At 53.3% G+C, this 21,243-nt stretch overlaps 1 protein-coding gene across 1 annotated transcript in view; it reads right to left on the reverse strand.

Annotated features, from left to right (window-relative positions):
- The window catches only part of CTDP1 (CTD phosphatase subunit 1), a 1,764,689-nt gene that overhangs the window by 1,033,849 nt on the left and 709,597 nt on the right, over positions 1 to 21,243 (reverse strand). The window contains exon 9 of the mRNA XM_069620649.1: positions 20,211 to 20,352. Within this exon, the coding sequence (XP_069476750.1) occupies positions 20,211 to 20,352 (142 nt within the window). The remainder of the gene's footprint in view (positions 1 to 20,210; positions 20,353 to 21,243) is intronic.

Here is a 21,243-nt window from a genome sequence, read left to right on the forward strand (position 1 = left end):
CTGTTTTCCCAAACAGGTTGTTCCCATCGAACGGCATGTCCAGGACTCTGGTCTGTACGTCTTGACGGAAGTCCGTAGCCTTGAGCCATCCACACCGCCTAAGGCACACGCCGTTGCCCAACTGGCGAAACCCAGTGTCGGCGATGTCCGTCGCAATAGTGATGGCGTGGTCCGACGACACCTCACCTTCCTGTAGGATCTCCAGGGCATCCGCCCTCTTGTCGTCCGGTAGGAAGTCCAGCAGGGGAGCCAGTTTGTACCATAGCTCCCTGTCGTAGCGGGCCACGATAGCCAAGGCGTTGGCCACTTTAATCGTCGTCGCTGCAGACGAGATGACCCTGCGTCCCATAGTGTCCAATTTCTTTCCCTCGCCGTCCGGTGGGGAAGTCGATGTGGAGGCCGCACCCCCCCCCCGCTTTCTTCCTGGCCGCCGCGGAGCACAGGGGGGCCGCGTCCGGGACCCGGTACTTCTTCTCGTACCGGTCTCTTCTAGCTGGCGTAGTGGAAGGGTTCTTGAGGAGGGCGAGGCCCTCATCCCAAATGTCGTCCAGTAGAGGCACCGCGAGGACCTTCTTCCTCTTGGCCTCGCGCCGTTGATAAAGGAATCCTTCCTTTTTCTTCTCCTCAGGGCAGAGTTGGAAAAGCTCGGATGCCCTGGCGATCATGGAGTGGAACGAACCAATCTCGTTGGGCGGAGAAGCCCTGGTGGGAGGTGACGACGGTAGATCCTCGTCGTATACCTCGTCGTCCGTACCCGTCGCTGCCGTGTCAGTCCCCGTATCATCCCCTCGGGTGGACGGGGAGGAGGGCTGGACGGTGCGCGACGGCTGAAAAGGAGGTGGAGGGTGAATCCTTTTCTTGGGCGCGGGAACGCCAGAAGGTCCCGGTTCAGGATCCCCCGACGGGAGAGGTTCCTCCGTCGGCAACGGTAGTCTCGTCCTTATCTCTGAGCATAAGGACTGTATAGCCAACAAAATGGCCACCGAGTTGTCTTGCGGCGCTGGCAGAGGGGAATCCGACGGGCGATCAGGGGCCCCGTCGGCACCCTCGACGATGTCGTCGTCACCTGCGTCGGGATCCATCCCGACGGGCCGGTCTTCTTCCACGCCAAGGCCGTGGCTTAAGACCTCGATCAGCTCTTCCTCTGAGGTTGAAGCCGAATCTACGACGACGCCCTGCCCCCCCTTTTTCTTCCCCGCCGGGGATTTCACGGGGGTCCTATCGATGGGCACAAAAGAGGACTCCCTCCGAGGTGGCAGGGAGACTCTGAGCCCCGAGGTCGCCACCACTGGTGTAGCCTCCACAGGCTGAGCCAGGGTCGCCGCGACAGTATCGATAGAGGGCTTGGCCGGATGGATTAAGGCCTTCACCACCTTAGGTGCGCTCACCGCCTTATCCTTGAGGGGGGGGACACTGCCTCGCTCCCCCTCCGATGGGGCCTTCGAGCTCGACCGGGGCCTCTCCAGGAGCTTTGCCGGGTGCTCGCCCTTCCTCTTACCCGACCCAGAGCGTTGGCTCGTGGTTGATGGTGCCGGGGAGGGTGCGCCCTGCCTGGCGCCCGTAGAGCCCGACCGTTCGGCGCTCCCGGTGCCAGCGGACTCGCGGTGCTTGGCCTTGTGTTGGACCCCCGTCGCCGGGGCGTCCTCAAAGGTCTTAGAAGACCGCTCGGATTTCTTCCTCTTCTTCTCGCCTGACGGGCTCTTCCCTTCCAGCCAGTTGGCGAGACGTTGATGGCGGTCCTTCATGGTCCGCTCCGACATATTGCCGCAAAACGCACAGTCCTTCTCCACGTGCGTCTTGTCCTCATGTAAGCAGTAGAGACAAAAGGAGTGCTCGTCCTCCTTAAAGACGTTCTGCAGCTGGCATCCAGGGCAGACCCTGAACAGCTTTCCGGGCGTCGAGCTTCCCTTCTCCTGGGCCATGTCCGGGCCTGAGAAGCTTCTGGAGTCCTCCAAAGAGTAGCTCGACGAAATCTTCACCCTTGAGGGGCGCAGACGAATCCGACACGGGTCCCCGTTGATCGGATGGAGAGTCGGTGGAGCTTGAGGCTCTTTTGACCGAAAAAACCGAAGTTTTTGAGCAAAAAACGTGAAAAAATAGCACTAACGCTCGAGAGCAATAGCACGAGGATCCCAACACATGAACGTGCGGTAAAAATCTGAAGATGGCTGCCAGAGGCGGTGCTTAGGTAGAGGGCAGTCATTGGCTGTGGTCAGTATGACGCAGAGACCAGTGATTGGTTACTACTACGAAGGACAGATCAGAAACGAAACTGATACTGGTTTTTTCTTTACCGAGGATTCCCAGCCTGACGACGGGGAATATTCATGAGCATGTGAATCCATGCCAGACCCCATGCTGGAGAAGCCCATGACCCCTTCGCCAGGGACCACACAAGCTTCAGGATTTTTCGACATGCTAAACCACATCATTAAGTTGCAGCTGGCTATCATAGCAAATTAGCCAGAAAAATGCTCAGCGAGTTAAGAGATCGCCCAAGAGATCTGTTCAGCATGCATGACACCCGTTTGATTCCCAGCAAGGAAGCTCAGCCTTTCATCCTTCCTAGTTCCACAATTGAGAACGAGTTATTGGTACCAACACCGAATATTACAGTGCTCAGAAGCAGGAGAAATTTAGCATGAAGTGCTATATAAATGTGATCATTATACTGGTTACTACATTTATGATCACTCTACATAGAAAAGTGCTGAAGCAAATGGGTTGCAGGACCCACCCTAGCATTGCTTTTGTTTCAGTGCAACGAGAGTGCAGTCTGGTAATTTCTACTGAACGGCTCCCTGTGGGGACAGGGCCAAGGCTGATATGCACATGGTTGATCTCCTGGACTGTCACAATGAATGAAAGGATGCCACTGGAATTTCCACAGACTATGTGTGGTGTAGCCGTGACAGCACCAAACACGGTCAAGGATTCGCAAATGTGAGAGCAAAGGGATGGAAGAAGTAGGGAGTATCCACTGCGGGCTCAGCAAATGTGTGCTCCACATTGGATCTCACATTCATGTCTCATCAGATAAAAACGACATGAAATATCGAGGCCGCAGACAGCGTTCATCACACCCGAGGGCCTATAAGAATAGATAAAAATGCCAATCGGATAAGTGTTGGTATCGACATTAATTCAAAATATTCGATGAGGATGAAGGGGTTCTTTTCTTCCAAAACGATATCATGCTCTATGGGAACAATGAGAAACGGCATAACAACACTCAAGGGAGTACTGGAGAAATTGAGCAAGACGTGCCTAACATTGAGCAGGGAAAAATGGAGGAGGGAAAAAGAATTTAGAATATAGAAATTTTGAATGTCCAATCAAATTGCACAGTAAAGGACCGCTTTGCCAAAGGCCAGATCCTGCCCATGGATGGAATCTAGGGAGTAGTGTCGTACAAAAGTATGGACCGAAGCCCAAGTGGCTGCTTCACAGATGTTTCGAATAGGAACGCCCCTCTGCAGGGAAGTAGAGGCAGCCATACCCCTAGTAGAGTGGGTCTGTAAGCCAATCGCAGGGTCCTTACCCGCCAAGCGGTAACATTCAGAAATTGCCAAGATAATCCATCTAGACAAAGTCGGCTTAGTAACAGCTTGTCCCAAACGCCTTCCAGCGTAACCTATAAAGAGCTGATTGTCCACTCTGACCCGGGACATGCGCGAAATGTAGAAACTTAAAACTCTCCTAGGATCCAACCTATGGAGCCTCTCCTCTTCCTTACCAGGATGCGGAGGAGGATAAAATGCCGGAAGAATGACCTTCCGGCTTAAATGAAATTCCGAGACAACTTTCGGAAGAAAGGAGGGACGAACTCTAAGGACAACCCTGTCCTTATGAAACACAAGGGTGGCTTAACTGAAAGTGCCTGCAACTCACTCACTCTGCGAGCGGAAGTGACTGCAACTAAAAATACAGTTTTAAGGGTTAACAGTCTCAGAGGACAAGAATGCAAAGGCTCAAATGGAGCACCCACTAGGAATTTTAGAACAAGGTTCAAATCCCAATCAGGCACCTGGAAAGGTGATGGCGGAAACACATTAGTGAGCCTTTTGAGAAACTGAGAAATTAAAGGAATTTTGAAACCCCCCTGCTTGTTGACATAGTACATGCTGGTGGAGTTGTCGGTCCTGACCCCAATGAGCAGAAGGAAGGCTCTGAGGGCTAGCCAGATGGACCTGAACGCCAGCCAGTTGATATGAGACTCCTGCTCCTGCCAGGTCCAGATTCAGTGGACGCTGTGGCTGTCCAGAGTGGCTCCACAGCCCTCCAGGGAGAAGTCCGTTGTTATGGTGACCTGTGGGGCGGCTGCCGGAATGGCTTGCCCGTCCGCAGGTAGCAGTACCTGGACCACCACGTGAAGTCCGAGTGGAGAGAAGGCGGTATGCTGACCAGCTCCGCCTAGGAGCCCCTCTCCTGATTCTATGAAGCTGAGAAGTGCAGTTGTAATCTCATGTGGAGTCTCGTGTGTGGCACGGCCAGAAGGACCGCTGCCATGATACCCAGTAAGTGTTAGTACCACAAAGCCGAGGACACTGCCCTGGAAAGGAAGTGCGTTGTGGCCCTCTTGATAGCCACAATCTTGTCCTACGTGGGAAACACCTTCTCGCAGCACTTGTCCCAGATGTTAATGTTAAACCTACCACCAATTTAGGCGAAACTACATCCAGTGGCTAAAGAACAAAGACCAATAACCGTCACCTTTGTAACTACTGCACACTTTTTTCAACCTGTAACTCTATCGCATTTGTAGTCTACTGTCTCCTTGTAACTGTATTTCCTCACTGCATCCTTGTATAATAATGTAAATAATGTACAGCACTGTAACTAAGTTGAGAATATACTTGTAATGCTTGCGCCCTCATACCTTCTGGTCCGGTGCCCCATATAAATGAATAAACTAACAAACAAAAGGATATTTGTACCGTGCACTATCACCACTGGAGTGGTCCCCTTGCGCTCTGGCAGCTCTGTGGTTTAGTGGGAATAAGCTGGAAAAGTGCAAGAGAGCAGTGATGTGCTGTTGGCAGCCTCAGCCCGGTGGGTCTGTTGGCTGGGCTTGGGGTGTTTTACGGTCGGTAGTCGTGTGCTGTTGTGCAAGTTTATGTGTGGTTTGTTGTTGCAGTGTTGTGAAGTTCGTGCGGATTGCTGCGTTTTAGGCTTATGGTTGTGTTTGGTTAGAGTTTGAGAGGTGTATGCAGAGGGATGCAATTGTTGGTTGGTTATTTGGCATTGCTGTCCTTGTAATTATGGGATTCCATCTAGGTGCGGTACATGCTGACACTCACATTTGTATCTAGATGCGATGCAAGCTAAAGTTCAGAATTCCATACTAGTGCTAACAATCACATTTCTGTCTAGGTGCGATGCAAGATAAAGTTTGGAATTCCATACGAGTGTGGCACATGCTAACAATCATATTTCTATCAAGATGCGACGCAGGCTAATATTCACAATTCTATCTGAGTGTGGACATGCTAATAATCAGGTTTTACCTAAGTGCAGCGTTTGTTGACCTTGACAAGTATGTTAATATGGAATGCAAGGCAATTTCTACAATCCTGTCATGAATAGGTTCAGTCTGGTGGTCACAAATCCTTTTGAGTATACCTGGTGCAAGTCTATGGCAGTTTATGTTATTGGGAGGTAAGAGAGAGTGGCAGGAGTTTTCTGGAGTAGAGTAATTGCTCTACTCCCCACCCATGCCACACTCACGGTTTTTGTTGTCTGACGACTGCTGGCTTCCCCTGCGGACACCTGCAGACACATCTTGGAGCCGCCAATGTAGGAGCCGCCCTTGGCCTTGGGGTCCTCGCTGGGGATGCCGTGCAGAGGACTGCCCTGGGAGGGTTGGTGATATGGAGGGGGGGGGGATTAGGGGGTGGAAGGGAGTAGCCAATCAGTGTGCAGGGGAGGTTTGGGAGGCGAAATTGGGCTGGGGAAGGTGGGGGGCATGGGGAAGGATCCTGGAGCACATAGGGCGCGACAAACGCCATTTAAACACTTTTTTCCAGTGTTGAAATTGTTTGGGAGGCCTCTGGGCCAAGGCTTTGGGGGTAAACTCACCTAGGCCTGCTTCCTTGGTAGAGGGAAGGGGGCCGGGGGTACGAGGCAGCACGCAGGGCCTGGGGGTAGAGGGCAAGGCCCAAGATTTTAAGGGGGCGAGGGGGCTCCAGGTGTTCACCTGTTCGCTTGGGGACGCAGAGTTTTTTTAAAAGGTGTAAAACCCCAGTGCGGTGGGAATAGTTCTCGGTGCCTGGTGCAGGCCAGCCAATCACGGGAGGCGGGTTTAGGGACAGGAGCTATCCGGAAGGGGGCCGGGGGTACGAGGCAGCATGCGGGGCCTGGGGGCAGGGGAGGGCAAGGCCCAAGATTTTAAGGGGGTGAGGGGGGCTTCAGGGACTCACCTGTTCGCTTGGGGAAGCCACGTTTTTTAAAAGTGTAATCCCTTGTGCGGTGGGCATAGTTCTTGGTGCCTGATGCAGGCCAGCCAATCACAGGGGGCAGGTTTAGGGATGGGACCTACCCGGAAGGGGGCAAGGGGTACGAGGCAGCACACGGGGCCTGGGGGGAGAGGAGGGCAAGGCCCAAGATTTTAAGGGGGAGAGGGGGCTCCAGGGGCTCACATGTTTGCTTGGGGACACCAAATCTTTTCAAAAACTGATGAGTACCACGAAGGAGAGGCTCTGCGTGGGCTGCAGTTGAGACTTCTTGAGGTTGATAGTAAACCACAGGTCGTGGAGTGTGTTCATATGCGTGGAAGAATTGTGGGTAACTCCCTCAGGGATTGCGCACCTGACGAGCCAGTCGTCCAGGTACGGGGAGACATGGTGGCCCTGAGCACTGAGAAGGGCTGCCATCTGCATTCATGAGTCTGGTGAATACCCTTACGGCTGAGTTGAGGCCAAAGGGAAGTCGCCTGTACTGGAAAGACAGCCCATGATCCTGAAGTGTAGGAAGGAGCGCTGTGGCTGCCAAATCGGGACGTGTAAGTAAGTATCCTTCAGATCCAGGGAGCACATCCAGTCTCCCCTGTCTAGTGTCCCTGCATTGAGGGTTGGCGTAACCCTCTTGAATTTCTGAAGAGCGAGGGAGAGGTTGAGGGTGGATAGGTCCAAAACAACTCAGGCGAGCCTGGTTCTTCTTTTGCATGGTGAAAATCCTGGAATAGAAGCACAATCCTCTCTGGGAGGCTGGGACTTCTTCCACTGCCTGGCTTTCAATAACCGACAGGATCTCTGTTAGGTTACGTTATGGTAATTTATATAGCGCACATTCACCCGAAGGTATCTTGGTGCTGGAGAGAAAAAGACAACAGACAAGAAGCAGAGCAGGATCAAAGACAAAAGTTCAGAAAATAGGAGTCTTCAGAGCCTTCCAAAAAACCAGATGATTAGGCAAAAGTTTAATGGTGGAAGGAAGGCTATTCCACAACAATGCTGCTGGAACAGAAAAAGTGCGGCCGCCCATTCACAAGCCGCGTGAAAGGGGTACAGAGAGAAAACCTGCAGAAGCTGATCGTAAAATGCGATTGGGGACATGTCGCACAAATCTGGCAGATAATTACTCAGCACCCAAACCATGCACAGCCTGGTGAGCGATACAGAGGGCCTTAAACTGAATACGTTGTGCCACGGGCAGCCAATGAAGAGAGCGTAGCAAAGGGGTTATATGGGATCACTAGGGGGTACTCTATGCTATCGCCGCCAAATTCTGAAGTTGTTGTAGCCTACCAATCAGCCCCTTAGGTTGTGCTAGATGCAGCAAATTACAATAATCCAGCTTGCTAAGAATCATACACAGCAGGACGATGGAGTGGTGCTGGGATTGGATGGAGCACTTTCCTCAGTATTGTAAGCTAAAAGTGAACCCGCTGACATACAGAGGCTACTTGGGCCGTTAGGGAGAGATCAGCTGAAATAATCACTCCAAGATTTTTAACCTTGGGGGAAGGCACAGGGAGAGGGCCGAGAGAAGGCGGCCAGAAAGAAGCAATCCATAGTGAAGGATCAAGAGGGGAACCCACCACCAGCACCTCAGTCTTGTCCCCATTGAGTTTCAGCCAGTTATGGCGCACCCACTCACCAATGGCAGACAGGCACTTATAAAAGTAACGTGGACATCCCAGCCGGATCCAGATCTAAACGGAACAGCTGGGTATCGTCCACGTACAAATAGCACCTGATGTCAAGGGAGGGAATGAGGTGAGCCAGCAGAAAGATTTACATGTTGGAAAGAATAGGGGACAAGGCAGAACCCTGGGGGACACCACAGCCGAGATGAGACGGTTTAGAAAAGAAAGGTAGCAAGGAAAGAGTTTGGGGTCTGTCAGCCAAGAAGGAGCTATCATGATGCCTACCCCCGGGGAACCAGACCAGGTCCAGCAGCCCCGGGAGCAGGCATCACGTTCCCGGGGAAAGGCCCATCGACCCCCGTTAGGGGTAATCTGCTCACATCCCTGGCACCTTTGGCGCCAGGATCATATGAGACTTCAGTCCTGGCGCCAGGCTCATAAGGGGAAAACTTACCTGGACTTACCCGATGCGTACCATGCTGCAAGGGATCCAAGCCCTCAAGAGGCCTAGAGAAGGGACTACTTTACCTAGGAACTCTTTTGTTACTCGGGTGTGGCAGTGGAGGAATACTTACCTGGAACTACTTTGGAGGCTATTTAAACCACGCCCGAAGAGCAGCACACGCTTCGCGTTATTCTGCATCCAGCAGTGTAACGCTCACCGTGCCTGCAGCAGCATCCAGACTTCAGCCACGCCCGCCTCGAACCCAGAGCACCTAGAAACAAGGGAAAGAAGGAGAAAGGTTAGAACCAGAACATTTACCAGCTTCTTTCCTGATTCCAGAGCCATCGCATCGTCGAACCAAAGGAAAGACTATTTTTAAACACGTCGCATCGCCAGCAGTAGCGCCCCGCTGCACTCGCCGCGCTGCACTCGCCGCGCTGCACTCGCCGCGCTGCACTCGCCGTTCCGCGCAGCATCTTCACTTTTCACCGCAGCCTCCTGCATGTTCCCGCCGCATTCCGGCACCTAGGGGGAGATAAAAACAATAAGGTGAGCCAAGGGAATATATAGAGGAATACTGGTTACCACCCTAAGACCTACCTGATTTACCACCAGGGAAACCATTCCTCTCCTCGGGTCGGCGCAGCTCCCACTGCACCATCGCCGTACCCCGGCCCCTAAGGGGAAACAAAAGCACAACAGGGTGAATCAAAAGGACAATCAAGGGGAGCCACCTCCCGCCATAGACTTACCTAATTTTACTGCCGGAGGTATAACTCCTCGATTCTGGTTTTCTCTCAGCACCTGAATAAAGGAGAAGGAACAAGTTACTTACCTGTAACTGTTGTTCTCCAGCATGGGTCTGGCATGGATTCACATGCTCGTGAATATTCCCCGTCGTCAGGCTGGGAATCCTCGGTAAAGAAAAAATCAGTATCAGTTTTGTTTCTGATCTGTCTTTCGTAGTAGTAACCAATCACTGATCTCTGCGTCATACTGACCACAGCCAATGACTGCCATCTCCCTAAACCCTGCCTCTGGCAGCCATCTTCAGATTTGGTAGCACGTGAAGTGGCAGTATGACCAAGTGAAGAGCCGCAGAGGGGTAGGCGGGAGGGTTCGCATGTGAATCCATGCCAGGCCCGTGCTGGAGAACAGTTACAGGTAAGTAACTTGTTCCTTCTCCAGCATGGGGTCTGGCATGTATTCACATGTTCATGAATATAAGAATACATAGCAGTACACACATGCACAACCACGGGAGGTGGCAACAGGCTCAACATTAAGCAATACAACAACTCAACATTAAGCGTCTCTTACCTCCTCACCAGGCTAACCTTAAGCGAACAGGTTGCGCAGCACTGCTTGACCGACCCTGGACTCCTACCTGGAATCCCGATCGACGCAGTAGAATCTCGTGAAGGTGTGCGTCGACCTCCATGTAGCAGCCCTGCAGATGTCCAGCAGGGGCAAACCAGATAGGAACGCCGTAGTAGCAGCGATCACTCTGGTCGAATGAGCTCTCGGACGGCCTGGCAGCAGTCGGTTAGCCAACCGGTGGCAGTGCATGATGCAGCCGGAGAGCCATCTGGAAATAGAAGACTTTGAGAGAGCCTTCCCTTGATTCACAGGTCCAAAGTTCACAAACAGCTGTGATGTTCTCTGAAAACTCTTCGTGCGGTCCACGTAGAACTTCAGCGCTCTAGCCACATCCAGCGAGTGCAAAGTCCTCTCGGCCGGCGACGAAGGAGACAGGAAGAACACAGGTAACACCAGGGGCTCGTTAAGATGGAAGTCCGACGGCACCGTGGGCATAAAGGAGGGGTGCGTTCTAAGCACCACCCTCGAGGCATGGAAAGTCAAGTACGGTGCTTTGCAGGATAGGGCCTGGATCTCTCCCACTCGTCGTGCGGAGGTAATGGCCACCAGGAATGCAGTCTTCCACGACACAAACTTCATCGGTGCGGAGTGCATCGGCTCGAATGGGGGCCCCATGAGCCTAGTCAGCACCACGTTAAGTTCCCACGCCGGGGCCGGGGCCTTCACCGGCGGGAACGACCGGAACAGTCCTTTCATAAACTCTTTCACCAGTCGATGGGACCACAGGGACGTCCGTCCTGTGGTTCTGGTATATCTGGAGATCGCCGCCAGATGAATCTTAATGGAGGCATGGGCTAGCCCAGCCTTTGCCAGCGATAGCAGGTACGGCAGCACCTGAGGGGCCGTAATCCGTAGGGGGTTGATCTTCTGTGCTCGGCACCAGATGGAGAACCTCTTCCACTTGTGACCGTAGCATTTGAGAGTCGAGGGCGCCCTGGGCCTTTGCAAGAACCTCTCTGCAGTCGGCCGGTATATCGTAACCTCCAAACTCTAGCGCTGCAGGAGCCAAGCCTGCAGGTTCAGCGACGCCGGGTCTCTAGAGAGGAGATCCGCGTCCGCCGACAGCTTGATGTATGGGGACGTTGACAAGTCCAGAAGGTCCGGGAACCAGATCTGCCTCGGCCACGCCGGTGCGACGAGGATCATCCTGCACCGGGACCTCTTGAACTGGTTGATGAGTCGAAGCAGCAACGGCAACGGAGGGAACGCATACAGGTATAGGCCGTCCCAGGGAAACGAGAACGCATCGCCCATGCTTCTCAGCTGGGGAAACCTGCTGGCGAACCTCTGGCACTTCGAGTTCGTCGCTGTTGCGAACAGGTCGATTTGGGGTTTGCCCCATCGTCGGAAGAGTTGATCCACCTGATCCTGGCGCAGCTCCCACTCGTGACACGCGCGTAGCTCCCTGCTGAGCGAGTCGGCGATGGGGTTTCTTTCTCCTGCCAGGTCGAAGGGAACCAGGAACATCCCCTGGGCGACCGCCCAGTGCCACAGATCCTGTGCCTCCTTGGATAGGGCTGGGGATCTGGTACCTCCCTGCTTCCGTATGTAAAACATTGTCGTGGTGTTGTCCGTGAAGATCCGCACCACCTTGCCCTTGAGCGACGGGAGGAGCGATTTGAGAGCCCAGAACACGGCTCGGAGTTCCAGGATGTTGATGTGCAGGAGCTTCTCCTCTGGGAGCCAGAGGCCTCTTGCGTCGAGATCTCCGGTGTGGGCGCCCCAACCTTCCAGGGAAGCGTCCGTCGTCACCGTCTCCTGGTACGCCGGCGTCTGAAAGTCCTTGCCCGCCGTGAGGTGCGCTCGAACGCACCACCACTGAATCGCCAGCCGGAACACCTCGTTGAGGGGGACCCTGTCTTCGAAGGTGCCCGTCACTTGCATCCAACGGGCGTCGAGAAATTCTTGGAGAGGGCGCATCCTTAGTCTGCAAAGGCGCACCAGGTAGATGCAAGAGGACATCATCCCCAGGAGGGACTTGATGGACCTCACCCTGGCCACGTCCGTGGCTAGCAGGTGCTGCACTTTGCCCAGAATGGTCTTCGTCCGTTCTTCCGATGGTGCCGCCAGGCGCCTCACTGTATCGAGCTTTGCTCCCAGAAACAGGGCCACCTGCGACGGCACCAGGTGGTAATTTATGGCGAATTCCAGGTCTGTGAGTAGCTGGACGGTCCTCGCAGTGTGTTCGACGGCGAGTTCCCTCGTCCTTGAACGGATGAGCCAGTCGTCCAGGTAGGGGTAGACGTAAATCCCCTGCAGGCGCAGCCGCGCCGCCACAGGTGCCAGGCACTTGGTAAAGACCCTGGGGGCCGACTTCAATCCGAACGGCAGTGCTCTGAATTGGTAGTGGCGTCCCTGGACGACGAACCTGAGGAACTTTCGGTGACTTTTGAGGATGGGAACGTGGAAGTAAGCATCCTCCAGGTCCAGCGACGATAGGAAGTCGCCTTCCTCCAGCTGTCCCAGCACGTGAACTTTTGTGACCTGATGTATTTGTTCAAACGACGAAGGTCCAGGATGGGGCGCCAGCCGCCCGTCTTCTTCCTGACGAGGAAGTACCTTGAGTACACCCCGGAGCCTCTTCGGGATGGGCTCGATGGCGCCTTTACTGAGCATCGCCGTACTTCCAACAGCAGTTGCGGGACGTGATTTTCCTTCCTGGCCACAGGTGGAATGTGAGGGCACTTCTTCAGGAATTCGATAAGAGTGTCCTCTTGCCATGGTATCCAGCACCCAACGATCGGTGGAGATGGACTTCCACACGCCGACGAACTTCGTCAGCCGGCCTCCCACCGGGGTGCTTCGGTGGGGGCCCAAGGCCGCGGCCGGTTCAGTCCTGCTTGGAAGTGGTGGCCTTGCCGCCCTGGCCACCTTGCCGACAGCGGCGAGGCGCTCCCTGCTTGCGGCGACCCCTGTAGGCCTCCTGAGACGAGGAGTGTGCCGCCTGGCGGTAGGACGAGCCACCGCTGGATCCCTTGGAGGCCTCCTGTCTGCCTCCGGAACTCCGAAAGGGCCGTCGTTGCTGAAGGGCTCCTAGCGCGTGGGCCGTCTCCCTGTCCGTCTTTATGGCTTGGAGGGATTCGTCCACCGCCTTCCCGAACAAGTTGCTGCCCTCGAACGGCATGTCCAACACCCTGGTCTGGACGTCCTGACGGAAGTCGGTCGCCCGGAGCCAACCCCGTCGTTGTAGGCAAACTGTTGCCCAGCTGGCGGAATCCAGTATCGGCAATATCGGTTGCCACCGTTATGGCGTCGTCCAATGCCGCCTCGCCTTCTTGAAGTATTTCCAGGGCCTCAGACCTCTTGTCATCCGGTAGGAAGTCCAATATGGGGGCCAGCTTGAACCAGAGCTCCCTGTCGTAACGGGCGACGATCGCCAGTGCGTTGGCCGCTTTGATCATCGGCGCCACCGACGAAATGACCCGTCGCCCCATGGCGTCCAACTTCTTTCCCTCGCCGTCTGGAGGGGAATTCGACGTTGAGGCTCCTGACCCCGCCGCTTTCTTCTTCGCCACCGCCGCCGAGACGACCGAGTCTGGCGTTGACTGGGACCTGAGTCACAGGGGAGCAGTCCCGGGGACCCGGTACTTCTTCTCGTACCGGTCCCGTTTGGCTGGTGCCGTGGAGGGGTTCTTGAGGACCGACAGGCCCTCCTCCCAGTTGTCATCGATTAGAGGCACCGCGATGACAGTCTTCCTCTTGGCCTCCCGGCGCTGATAGAGGAAACCTTCCTTTTTCTGCTCCTCCGGGCAGAGCTGGAACAATTCGGACGCCCTGGCGATCATGGCATGGAATGAGCCAATCTCGTCGGGCGGAGATGCCCGTGCGACGGGAGACCCGTTCCATCGTTGTCGCCCTCAGAGCCCGTCGTCGAGCCCACCGCGCCATCTCCCGACTCGTGGGAGGATGAGGAGGGAACTGCAGGCCTTAAGGGGGCGAGAGGAGGAGAGGGTTGGGTCCTCCGTTGTTTGTTCTGAGGACTTCCCGACGGGCCAGGTTGCGGGTCCTCCGGCCTGGGCCGTGGTAATCTCGTCCTTATCTCAGAGCATAAGGACTGGATCGCAGACAAAATGGCTGCCGAGCTATCCTGAGGCCTAGGTTCCGGCTGCGCCGGAAGGGAAGGCTGCTCTTCCTCGCCATCGTCTTCCTCGGTTATCTCCCGAGGATCTTCCTTGCGGGACCGAACCTTCTCGAATTGTACTTCGAGATTCCTCGTGACCTCGGTCAGTTCCTCTTCCGAGGCTGACTCGGAGCTCGAGGAGGCTACCGTGCCCCCCCCCCCCCCTTGTTCCATCTTGGCGGCGATGACGATGGGCTGAAAAGAGGATTCCCTCCTTGGCGGCAGGGAAACTCTAGTCCCGGAGGCAGTCTCTGCTGGCGGGGTCTCTGGCGGCTTGGCCAGAGTCGCCGCGATCGCCTCGATAGAGGCCTTTGCCTGCTGGGTAGGGGCCTTCACCACCTTAGGTGCGTCCTGGGCCTTCTCCTTAGGGGGAGGGGCGACGCCTCGCTCCCCCTCTCCCGAGATCGGACGGGGCTTCTCCCGAAGCTTACCTGGGGGCTCGGACTTCCTCTTCCCCGAACTGGAGCGCTGGCTCGTGGTTGGCGGTGCCAGGGAAGGTGCGCCCTGCCTGGCGACCGAAGAGCCCGGCCTTTCGGCGCTCCCAGAGCCAGCGGACTCGCGGCGCTTAGCCTGGTGTTGGGCCCCCGTCGCCGGGGCGCCCGCACAGGACTTAGAAGCCCGCTCGGACCCTTTCTTCTTCTTCTCACCCGTTGAGCCCTTCTCCAACCAGCTGGCGAGACGAGACCGACGGTCCCTCCTGGTCCGCTCCGACAAGTTCTTGCAGAACTGGCAGTCCTTCTCTACATGAGTCTTGTCCCCATGAAGACAGTAGAGGCATTGCGAATGTTCGTCCTCCTTAAACACATTCTGCAGCCCGCATCCAGGGCAGCTGCGAAACAGCTTGGGTCCGGGTGACAAACTCGCGTCCTGGGACATCTCGAAGTGGGCCGCAAATCTTCTGGAATCCTCCAAGAGGTTGATTCAACGAAATCTTCACCCTTGAGGGGTGCAGGAAAATCCCGCAACGGGTACCCGTTAACGGGAGTAGAAACGGTGGAGCTTGAGGCTCGATTAACCGAAAAAATGTGAAAATTCACCTGAAAAAGCGTGAAACACGCAGTAAAAGCTCGAGAGCCAAGCACGAGGACTCCCAACACTTGAACGTGCGGTAAAAATCTGAAGATGGCTGCCAGAGGCAGGGCTTAGGGGGATAGCAGTCATTGGCTGTGGTCAGTATGACGCAGAGATCAGTGATTGGTTACTACTACCAAAGACAGATCAGAAACGAAACTGATACTGATTTTTTCTTTACCGAGGATTCCCAGCCTGACGACGGGGAATATTCATGAGCATGTGAATCCATGCCAGACCCCATGCTGGAGAAGACCACAGATTACGGGATTGGATAGGAGTGATGGTCAGGCATTTGAACTCTTACGAACTGCATACTTACGGCGTCTTGCCGGGAGAGTCAATATAGCCCTGGAACTCACCAATTCCTTCGACCAGTGGAGCAACTGGTCCATCACGTGCCCCTGCACTCGAAGCAGGATGGAGAGCTCACCCTTTCAAACCATAAGGTGAGACTTTAGAGGGGACATCGGAGGTGGTCAGTGGGGAGAACAACGGGGGGGGGTCGGGGGAATTTACGCTCAACTCCACGGGTGGTTAATTCCCCTTTCTCCATTCACAGAAGAGTACTCCTACCGGCCAGACAAACTACACATCTCGGCCCTACGCATTACGCTGGAGGAGGCCGCAGCAGCCCAGATCAGACCGGCGCCTCTGTGGGAGTCAGGTGAGCGTAACAGGAGCCAAACCAGGAGACACCAATCTGGGCCAGGCGCAAGAGCAGGATGGCATAATCGATGGTGTCCAACGCCGCTGAAAGATGTAAAAAAAAAGAAATCAGAGTGCCGACACCGCCCTGATCTACTAGCCTGGCCATAAAGTCCTGCACAGAGACAAGAACACTTTCCGTTCCTCTGCCAGGGCGAAAACCAGACTGGGCAGGGTCAAGCATCCCAGATGACTCCAAAAAGGGGGCAGGCTTGCCTCTCGCATGCATTTCTGGTGGCAAAACTTTGCCGACCGCTGGATCCTATACGTAGGATCCACGGGGTACCACCTACCGATACCTCCTCCTCCTCCCTCCTCCCCTCCACTCCCGCAGATTGGGACGGCAACTGTTGTACCACGTGGATCCTACGGATAGGATCCAGTGGTCCGCAATGTTTTGGTGTCAGATATGCATGCGAGAGCCAAGCCTGCCACCCACTGGAGACATGAGGGCCCGAATGGACGTTTCATGCCTTTTAACCTTCTGAGGCTGCCGCTGAGGAGGGGGGGGACTGGAAGAAGAGTTTGCCCCACCACCCCTTTTTTTTTCTTGCGCCGGTGCTGACTCGGCGAGCAGTCAGGTTGCCTAAACCTCCATTCCTGGAATCCCCGGAACCCACCAAAAGCCCACCCCTTGTCGGAGCGTTGATGCGACAGGTTGTACGCCTTGGGCATGGCCTTCGTCAGGATAAAAATTTCACAGTCTGTAATTCTTTTTATCTAATTCCTCGTCGGTAGTAGAGTGAAAGAGGTACTCCCCTCGAACGGAAAGTCCAATATGCGATCCTGGACGTCAGGGTTAAACTTAGCCTGAAGCCAGGTGTACCTTCTCATGTCCGTGGCAATGCAGATGGCCCGGCCAGAGGCATCGATGTGAGCCACAGTGGACTCCATGATGTCCTGCGCTACCAGCCTGGCTTCTCGTAGACCCGCCTTGAAGTGTGCCTGGCTCTGCACCGAAATTTCCAGGAGGAAGTCCCCAATTTCCCACCAAAGCTTCTGGTTAGCGGCTGCTAGCATGGCATCCACGTTGGCTTGACGCAGGTGCAAGGAGGCATTGGAGTACAGCTTCTTCCTGTACGCCTCCAAGATCTTCTACTCCTTGCCTAGCAGCGCCAAGGACGAGGTGGCCGAGGACTAAGGCTTAGAGTACAGTGACGCTGCAACGATCACCGAAGAGTGTGGTTGAGGGTGTGCCAACAACAAGAGTGTGTCCCCCTCCATCTATACTTGGCATCTAGGTGCTGATTGACAGGTTGGGCCGAGTGTGGCTTGAGCCACCCCTTCTTGGCCAGTGTCACAACGTCCATCTGTATGGGGATACCCCTCTTGGTAGGGGGTCTTAGGGTGAGGACTTCTGCCAAGAGCCCCTGCTTGGGCTGCTCTACCTCGTGTTGAGGAAGGCCCAAATATTCTGCCAAAACAGTCAGCCTGTCGTGGAAGGCCTTTGTTGACAACGGCGTGTCAGGGTCCTCCTCCTCGTCTGGGTCCGGCTGGTCCAGAGTGGGTGGAGGGGTGCTGGGCGCCATGGGCTGAGGTGTGGAGACGGGAGCCAGAGGCTGGTGTGGAACCGCCTGTGCTGTGGGAGGCAGGGGGACCGGAATCGAAGAAGCCAGCGGGGGCTGTGCTGGGGCCTGAGGCGTCGGAGCCATGTGAGGAATGACTATGGGCTACAGTGCAGTGACCAGAGAGAGCAAGTCCCTGACAGCATGCCGTAGGATGGCCCCTGGGGGGTTCGCATCAGCGCCAGGAAGCTTTAGAAGAAGCGGTTTTCGGAGGCAGGAGATATTGACAGAGTGGCTAGGGGCTGCTGGGGCCGGAGCACACTGTCTAGGTTGCAGGGGGAACCTGCCCTGCGTGCTGCTGGATAAACTGTAGGGCACATACATGGTTGACAGCAGTCCCACCTTGAAAGTCATTCACCCGCCTGCTCTGTTCCTACGAGTTGCATAGGACGAGCAGCCATGTTGTCTGGCACGGCAGCCATTTTGTCGAGCTGTGTGCCACATGCCAAAGTCGTGGTGCATGGCTCCCTGGGCCCAGCCTCCTCCAAGACGCTTGGTGGTGCATCATGATGCCTACCCAGCACCTCTGGTCTAGGACTGGAAGGTGTATTGCCCTCAGCATTGACGCCAGTAGTGCTGCGTGCAGACGCCCCATCGGACAGAGCCGGTACTAGAGCGTTGCCCCTCGGGTGTACATCCAGTAAAAGAACCTTGCGGCCCCTCAGCAGTGATTCCGGAAGGATCTGATGACCCCTGGGCCATGAGGCCAGTAGCTGTACTAGCCTTGGTGCGTGTGCTGGTACAAGAACGAGAGAGGTTCCTCCCGCTTGGGCGTTTCCTCGGGAAGGAGTCCCCCTTATGGGGTGCGATGAAAAGTACTGGCATTTCTTAGGGCCTCGATCTCTGACAAACTTCTTCAGGCCCTCTGGAGGCGACCATTTGAAGAGCTCCCTCCACCTAGCTAGCCTGTTCTTCAGTGCGCGTGGAGTCAGTGCGTTGCATGCGGTACAACCTTCCCAGCCATGGTCCGGGCCAAGGCAGCTGAGGCAAAGAGCGTGGGGATCAGACATAGGAAAGAGCCCCTCACAGGCTGGACACTTGCTGAAGCCCGCTGAAGTAGACATGCGCAGGGGAAGAATGTGACACTGGAGGACCAAGTACCTAGATGATAAATGAAGACAAAATGATAGAAGAAGAATCGTGGGAAGAGCGTGTGGAATTACACGGCAAGGCCAAACCCAGGAGCGCTGGTGAAATCGCCCCGTTCCTGTCGGCACGGAAAAGTGGACTGAGGAGTCGCACCGGTGGGCGGAGTCAGGGTAGTGCATGCTCCCAGGTCTGCACCCCCGCGAGCCTCTAAATTTAAAGGGGAAGGTTTTTCTGGTGAAAAAGGTTTGTCTCCGTGCCCTAGGAAAGGATGCCCCATGCAGTATGGAAGGAAGGGGGCGGGACCTAAGAGTAGGCAAAGAGAAACTAATGACCTTAGTAATGGGCAAATATTATTCCATGTTTGTGCCCAACTTCGGCGACTGAACAATGACTTTACGGGACATGATAAAGAGAACCACATAAGAATGGTCAAAGGAATGCAACAAAGATTTTAACACACTCAGGGAAGCATTAAAAAGGGGTGCCTGCCTTAAATAATTACAAAGTGGGAAAAAAGGACGATCATAGCAAAAGACACTAGTAATGTATGGTTAGGTGCAGCACTCTCATACAACCGGACAATGGAAAAAGCGGAAACTATAACTTTCGCATCAAGGTTATTCAAAAGGTACTGAGAAGACCTATACCACAATAGTTGGCCACAAGATAGGTGACAGCGAAATTTGAAACATTAATTTGGGACATACCACTTGAAATACACAGACAATAAACCGCTAAAGGGAAATTATGACCCTAAAGGACTGGATAAAGTATCCAACAGCATAAAAAGGTGGGTGATTGAATTACATGCGAGCAAAAGAATATGGGCCCAATTCATGGAAGTGTTTTACAATGGCGCAATCCCATAGGAAAACCTTCCATGAATCAGGCCCTATATGTTAATGCACTAAAACAGCAACTTAAAGACAATCACAGAATTAATAAGGAACAGAAAGTTCTAGCAGGAATAATAGGATTCCCGTTCAGGTTCTTAAATAATAGCGATGATTAAGTCAGCATTGGCAAGAACAGTCCAAACAGGAGCAGTGTCTTAAAAAAAAGTACAAAAAATAAAAAAGATCACATGCTTTGATCGAGTTTTAAGAAGTTGACAAATGTCACCTAAATTTAAGAAACTACCACCATTTGAAGTTAAACAATTGTGTCGCTCCCACACCACCCACACCCGCAAATTAAATTCCTGGGGGCGAGAGCATATAGAATAAGGAGGATGTAGGGTATTATGCAACCAAAGGAGGGCTTGGTCAAGCACATCTAGCAATAAAACAATTCCTGAAGGGCCGCTCCAACAGAAGAGTGCCACCATACTTGGTGGCGTATGGCTAATGTGGACCAGTTTGATGAGTTAATGTGCTGCACAACTGGTAGTTTTCACCTATGGCATTGACCAAACGTGCTCTCAATAGCATTTGCTATGCAATTTTACCAAAAATAGTTTGTGGCAAAAACCAACTAACACATTTTTATTGTGGCCCACCTTTCACTGTCGCCTGGTCTCGCATTAGAAAAAGTTTACAACAAAGCCAGTTCACAAGAAAGAAATATTAGTCTACTTTGAAGTAACAGAACATGTTTTAACAAAAAATCATTTTTAAATTGAATTTTTTCTTTTACCTGCCTATTGAATAATAAATTACACCCTTTCAACACATACCCAAACACTTGGGTAAATCTACAAATGTATGTTTAGAAACAAACTGGCTGATATAGGAGCTCCACATTTACCTTTGTGTTTTGATGTAATCCTCTTTCAAGGGGAAAAGCTGCTCTTCTACCTTTTCCCATCGTTCCAGGCAACTCCAAAGCCAATCCGGATTCACAATGTGGAGATGTGTATTGCCTTGAGCTTGCCGTACTTTTTCTGTACCTAATAACGATAGAAGTGAAATTAATATTGTATCCATGGTTGCACAGAAGACAGTAAGTAGTAGCTTACTCTTGGGACACATTCCTAACCTTCAGCCATCCAATCTATCACGAAATATATCTATTATCATGGATTATTTTACAGTGCCAAATGGGTCAAACTACTAATATACAGGGAATGCAATAATTAATCTAGGGTTTGTAATTGCTGGGAGCCATTTAGATCCTGCTTCTAGACTTTGGATATCGAAGCAACGAGACACATCTAGAAGAAATTAAAAGCAAAATGGATCATTCATAATGGAAGAAGGTTAAAGTGTGCATCTTGTGTATGACAAATTGACTTCCCTGCAGGAGTACAAGGATCAGGATAGGCTAAAATGCCTTCAGGCCCTACACATCTACAAACCAGAGCCAACACAATCATAAAGGCATAACAGACAGTTAAGCGACAGCTCCTTTGCCTTTTGCGGCAATGTGGGCCGAGGGAACGCAATATTCTCAAAAGGGGCGTTAATGTGATTCAGTAGCAACCCAAACATAGAAGTATAACAGTCCAAAACAAAGGAATGTACAATCAATGTTCAATACAAATATATACTTTTATTAAAACACACCATAGGCAAAACTAACAATATAGAAAAACACTATAAAAAAATTCACCCACGAGGAAAGAACACAGAACATGCCAAGATAGCAAAATGCAGCACTCTAGGTAATGAATCTGAGTGAAAGGCAATAATAACCTCAATGTTTGTAAAAAAAGGATATATTCTGGTGCAAAAGGGGATTTAAGGGACTTGATCTCTACATCCCAAAACAGAACCATGCATGCAGTTATCTGTCAATACCTTTCTGCAGTTCTTGGAAGTTCGACATTGTAGAACTAGGC

Source organism: Ambystoma mexicanum, chromosome 5q, assembly GCF_040938575.1.
Source record: "Ambystoma mexicanum isolate Mex_15411 chromosome 5q, UKY_AmexF1_1, whole genome shotgun sequence".
NCBI lineage: Eukaryota > Metazoa > Chordata > Amphibia > Caudata > Ambystomatidae > Ambystoma > Ambystoma mexicanum.